Source organism: Euphorbia lathyris, chromosome 8 (genome assembly GCF_963576675.1).
Source record: "Euphorbia lathyris chromosome 8, ddEupLath1.1, whole genome shotgun sequence".
Lineage (NCBI taxonomy): Eukaryota > Viridiplantae > Streptophyta > Magnoliopsida > Malpighiales > Euphorbiaceae > Euphorbia > Euphorbia lathyris.
The window spans coordinates 64,694,895-64,701,450 of record NC_088917.1 but is presented as its reverse complement, the minus strand read 5'-3'; the positions used below and the strand labels follow the sequence as shown (position 1 = coordinate 64,701,450).

Sequence of the window (6,556 nt, the reverse complement as noted above, 5' to 3'; positions counted from 1 at the left end):
TTCTATGTTTCTTTTTTGGGGTGAAAGAAGAAAAAGAGGCAAACACAGGAGTAAATAACATATGTAGGGACCTACATAAGAATTTCTTTTAAACTTGGAAAGGAAATGGGTTATGAAGTAAATAAAACAGCACATGTTTATCCACATAATCATCTCTACCATAATGGGGGTATGACTGTAAAGTTACCATAACAAAACTATCATTCCAATCTATAAACAAATGCTAACTCACCTCAAAAGGGGAAGGATTGTGTCACATATATAAGGAGTCATACAGCTCCTTAATTAAGCAAGATGAGATATTTTAACACGTCCCCTCATGCTCAAACTAATTGGAGGGTGAAGCAAATATTAATGGGTGATCCAACATTGAATACAAGACTCTGAATACCATAAAAACAATGGCCTAACTAACCCCAAAATGTACCTCAAAGGAGGATTGCCTTACATATATAAGAAGCCATATAGCTCCCTAATTAAGCAATGGGAGATATTTTAACAGGCAACCCAATCCATTCCCTCTCTGATTGAAAAAAAAGGAAAGAATAATAGGTTTTGAGGATTGCCTTACATATATAAGAAGCCATATAGCTCCCTAATTAAGCAATGGGAGATATTTTAACAGGCAATCCAATCCATTCCCTTTCTGATCAAAAAAAGGAAAGAATAATAGGTTTTGAGGTTTTGAACATTCAGTAACTCTCACTTTCCCTCCCATCTTATATCTTCCTTAACTATGTTCCAAGACATTTGTCAAAGATCATTTGAAGTATCAAAAGTATGTAAGTTGTTGTATGCAGTTGCAAAAAATTTCTTAATATAGCAACAACAATATAATCTATGTCCTGCAGCATGTTTAATTTTCCTACAAATTCCTGTCCTATAGTAATATTATGATAGCCATCCTTTCAGCAAGTCATTAAGAAGAAAAACAATGAGAAAGCTTCTCTAAGACATTGACAAACTAGGACACCACTCAGTTCATCTATTCACAATCACTCACCTCTTAGTGCTACCAGTTTTGTAACTATTATCACTTCAATAGGTTATAACCTAAACTCTTCTATCATGGTCTCCATGTACACAAGCTTCTCAAATTTTCAACTTAAAAACTAGCATATAATAATAATTGTGTTTTCAGACCCATTAAGTTTTTCTCTGAAAAAAGAGAGCACGATTCATATGGTTATTAGTTTCCATGGATATCTTTATAATTCAAATCATATGGTAGTACAACCATCAAACTGAAATGTCATAATGCCAATAGGTTCAGAGACTACAAAGGAAAAAAGAGGGACGTAAAAAATGTACTATTCATTAACAAAATTCACTAGCTAATAACATATAGCACAAAGTTTTTGAATAAAACTTCATCCATGTCGAAATCTCAAATGTCAAAGAATGGTAGAAATACAAAAGAACCACAATGCTCATTAAACAGAAAAAAAGAAAAATCAATGCACAACAATCTATAATCAGCTGTTTTTTTTATTATTTCAGTTGCACATATAAACACCACTATGATACCTGTGATCAACCTCATAGAAATCTGTGCTACCCTCTGTAGCAGGCCGTAGACAAACCCCAGATAGTGATGTGGTTCCTTGCATGGAAAACTTAACATAACCTAAAACTTCAATATCTTCGTCACCATCTCCCTCCCTAGAATCCACGGGCATCCTTGCCCTCAACCTGCCAGGAGAACCCTTAAGAGGAATCTCCGGGATATGCCATTTCAATTCTCTCTCACTCCTATTTAACACAGCCTTAGGTGAAACTTTCAACAATGATGGGTCATGTGGTAACTTCAAAACAAATGTAACATCTTTGAGTGGCACTTGCAAATCCGGGCTCAAAACATACTGAATCATCATTGAAAGCAAAGTACCACTAAGACGTTGTATAAGCCGAATTCTCAATGGCAATGGCGTTAACCTAGGTAACAGACTATACTTCAATATCGGTAAAGGCTCATCAGAAGGTGTACTCCTCACATGGAACATTCCATTACCAAGGCTGCTAACCTTTGAACTCTGGACAACAAATCTCTTAACTGAACTAGTGTTGTCAACCCGAAATGAAAATTCAGTTTCTTTATCACCAGCAGTTTTTACTGGCAATGTCTTCAAGTAAACCACACCCATTAATCCGACTCTAGCAAGCAATGATTCCCTAAACTCTGCATTAATTTCTTCAACAATGTACATCTCTGGACCCTTCATTTCAGTTTTTTGAACTAAAAGATTTTCAAGACCAGTACCTCCTGCTCCAGGTGCAGCCTTGGCTGCAACAGCTGGATCACCACTTGCTCCAGTCTGTAGGAATTCCAATCCACCAAGACCTTGTTGTTTCGGAATTTTCTTTGGTCCAACAAAGTCTGATGCATCCAATCCCCCACCCCAAGCTTCACTGAACCCTTCAAAAGTTTCTCCTAAAGAAGCCTGGTCACTGCTGAACTCAATACCACCATAATCGCCTTCAAATCCCTCTACATTTATATGTGTAGCTTGAGTCGCTTCAGCAGGTGGCAATGTAGTCACCTCCAAGCCAGCTAACGCAAGTGCTAAATCTGAAGACTGAGTCTTATCCTTCTTAAAATCACCCATCAAATCCTCCTGCTTGTTTATTGTCTCACTTGCCGCAAATGGATCTACAGGTCCATCAGGTTCATCCTGTTTCTCCTGCTTCTGATCCAGCTGCTCAGTTACAACAGGCGCAAGACTTGCTGCAACCTCATCTCCAGCAGCAATTGTCTCTGAAGGAAGCTCAAATATTGCCTTAGAAAATACCTCTACACTGGCTTGATGCTCCACTGCGTGCACTTCCTCTGCAACCCAACTACCAGCCCCTCTAATTTTATTCTCTGTATCCAAAGCAGAGTGCACCATCTTCGCAATTCCATCTCCGTGCATCGAACCAAGCATAGCTGCAAGCCTGATATTGCTAACACCACGCAATACAATATCCAATGCCATATAGATCTCGGCATATTTTCGATTCAGCTTATCAGGGGTAACATCCACACCCCGACAAGCCGTGACGATAACACTAACAGCTTGATTAACGATGTGAATACACTCAAATACATTAATTGAATTGTCCTGATCAGCAGTGGTGATGCCGAGAACATAGATTCCATTGACCAACCGGTAGACGACACGGTAACGGCTCTCGACGCCGACGATAAGTTGACCACTAGAGGCTGCCAGGGGATCATCCCCAATGGATTCGGCGGAGGAATCGTCGGCATATAGGTGATAGGTGTTGTTAGGGTTATTCGAATTGAGTTTGTGGTTGGCAAATGCAAGCCGTGTTTTTCGAAAGGCGGAGGTAGCGACGAGGGCACGAGCAGGCGGAAACCACTCTCGAGTCTGGAGGAGTATGTCGGATCCGTTAGCGGGTTGAAGAGAGAGGGCAAGGCAGGACATAGTGATGAAAAATTGAAAGAATTTATTGCGGATCCAGAGTGGTTTTCTTCGAGGATTATGATTTTTAGCAAATTAGGGTTTGAAATCGTGGAAGATGAGATAACAACTGAGAGTAGTAGATTCGATTTACTATCAGTTGTTGCAGGAAGTCAAGCTTCTTTCCTAGCTCTCTCAGTGGAAGCCATGGGAATTACGGAGAAGAAAGAGAACCTGCGAGCGAAATGAAAAACTCTAATCTAACGCCGTGTTTGGGAACAAAAACAGAGGAGGGAGGAAGGAGAATGGACGGATACACTCATTCCCTCTCTACTATAGTATTATTACAGCTCACATATTTTTTTTATATAAAAAGAAAATCACAAATGTAATTAAAACAAATTGGCCCCTCTAAATCCAACTAAAATTATATTATATTAAGGTTCAAGTTTATAAGTATTCTTTAAAATTTAATGAAATGTTGAATTAGGTAACTTTAAGCACGTCATTAACTCATTTTTTATTCTTCTAAAAAAATAAGCTCATTGTTTATTACTGAAAAATCTCAATTCTATGAAATAATAATATAATCTTTTAAAAATAATAATAATTAAAATAAAAATTTGATAAAATTAATAATAATGATAATAATAGTGATAATAATAATAATTATAATTATAATAAGTAATAATAAGTTAATAAGTTAATAACTAAATTAATTGTTATTGAAATTAAATAATCAAAAACAGGGTTTAACTCATTTTTTATATAAATAAATATGATTAACAAATACATGATATAATAACTCATGTATTGTTCAACCTTACAAAATTTCCTTACAAATTACAAAAAAAAAAAAAAAAAAAAAAACTCTGGAACCACTACAGTACTAAATGAACTAGTATTGAAACGAAAATGATGGGTCATTACATAAGGCGCCTCGTTCGCTAATCGCGGAACAAAAGTTAAAAAACAATCTTGACGAGCTTATAAGAGAACATCCTTATCCAACCTCTGAAACATCCCTTCTTGTACCACATACAATATCAGCAATACCTTTATCGTTAGTCTCGAAATGTATACTCTGGAACTGAAGTGCAAGTGCCCATTTCATGCTTTCTTGAATAGTTAATGCTTCTGCCAATTTTGTCGTTGGAACTCTTGGAGAAAAAGAACTAAAACCAACTAGGAACTCACTTGCACTCCCTCGAAGCATTGCGCCTGTCCTGAACTCCCTATCTGTCGAAAACACAGTAGCGTCCACGTTGCATTTTACGATCTTTGATCTTGACAGTACCCACCTAGAGACACCAGTAGGTTTCGCTTGAGCAATGGCCAGTTTTTTTGAGTCTATAACTCGTTTTGCCTCCCTCCAATCCACATAAACTGTTTTCGAACTCACCATATCTTTCATTGGAGACCGATGCATTCCGCTTCAAAGTTGTGTGTTCCGCTGCTGTTAGGTCGACCACAACACTACCGCAGGTCGATCGACTTTCTCCCTACCAATCGAAAGAAAAATGTATACATCCAACCAATCGAAAGAAAAATGTATACCAATCAATGAGAGATGATTGATGTTAAAAAATAAAATTGTACATGTAATATTATTTATTTGGAAAGTTATATTGTAACGAGAGTATAATAGCACTTCTCAATAATATCTTTAAACAAGAGATAAAAGATTGAATGCGCTAAAATCAAAATGAAGGAAAAAGATTTTCAAAAAGGATTAGGTATTAAAATAGTCCTATAGTTTTTGAAGAAATATCAATTTAGGCTCAACGTGCAAAATAACACTAATATAGACTTAATGTTTAAAAATGTACCAATTTAGGTATCGATAACGAGATGAGACACGTTACTCCGTTAAGTTCCGTCAATTGTATGTGGAAGAAGAAATCAGAACTTAACAGAGTAATAAGAATAACGTGTCGAATCTGTTATCTAGGCCTAAATTGATACACTTATATTGATGCTATTTTGTAAATGAAGTCTAAATTGATACTTCTCCATAAAAACATTGACCTATTTTGTTACCTTATCTCTTGTGAAAATGGGTTGTAAGTTTTTAAGTATAAAGAAAAGGCAAAAAGCATCCTGAGGCCTGTGATCTTTCATTATTTGGTGCATTAAGTCCTCGATCTTTCATTTAGACACATTGAGCCCCTGATCTTTCATTGTTTGGTGCATTAAGTCCTCGATCTTTCATTTAGACACATTGAGTCCTTGATCTTTCATATATGGGTGTATTAGGTCCTTTTGTAAATCAATTCATATATGAGTGTATTAATGGCCTGTTTGGTTCAACTGTTAGCTAGTAAATGTTGTTGTTGATGTTAGCTGTTGTTGATGTTAGCTGTTGTAGTAAACTGTTTGTTATTGCTGTTGGTTGTTTGTTATTAATTGTTTAATTATTAGTGTTTGGTAAAATTATACTGAAATGTTACTGTTAGTATATATTTATTTCTAATATGGACATGTTTTAAATTAATCTACAAATTAATTATAAAATAAAAAATATATTATACAAATTAATAAAAATATATTATATAAATTAATAAAAATAAATTATATAAAGAATAAAAAATAAAAAAATAATTGAACGCAACAAAACTTTGTTTTTCGATAATTTTGTTCTAGAAATAAAAATAATGTAAAAAAAGAAACACATTTTGTGGAAATAAGAAGGATAATTTTGTCAATAAAAAGTAACTACAAACAACTATCCATGAAAAGCTCTAAAAAAGAGCTTTTCGTGAAAAGCTCCAAAATGCTGCAGTGTCTAGAGAAAATACTAAACGTTGCGGTTATATAAACCTAACCAAACCCTATGTTTCATGCGGTTTGGAGTAAAACGCTAATAATTAAACAACTAATAACAAACAGCTTACTACAACCGCAAACAGCTAACAACAACATCTATTAGCTAACAGTTGAACCAAACAGACCCTTAATACACCCATATATGAATTGATGTACAAAAGGACCTAATACACTCATATATGAAAGATCAAAGGCTCAATGTGTCTAAATGAAAGATCGAGGGCTTAATGCACCAAACAATGAAAGATAAGGGACCTCAGGATGTTTTTTGTCTAAAGAAAAAAAAGTAAGATTAAGTTGATGGGCAATGAATGTAATTTAGGCAT

General features: G+C 35.4%; 1 protein-coding gene across 1 annotated transcript; it reads right to left on the bottom strand.

Annotated features, from left to right (window-relative positions):
* Positions 1-1,299: 1,299 nt before the first annotated feature.
* LOC136202209 (uncharacterized) lies at positions 1,300-3,738 on the bottom strand. Its single transcript, XM_065992708.1, has one exon. It carries the CDS (start codon positions 3,426-3,428, stop codon positions 1,497-1,499), a length of 1,932 nt encoding a protein of 643 aa, XP_065848780.1. The 5' UTR covers positions 3,429-3,738; the 3' UTR covers positions 1,300-1,496.
* Between the last annotated feature and the right edge of the window lie 2,818 nt (positions 3,739-6,556).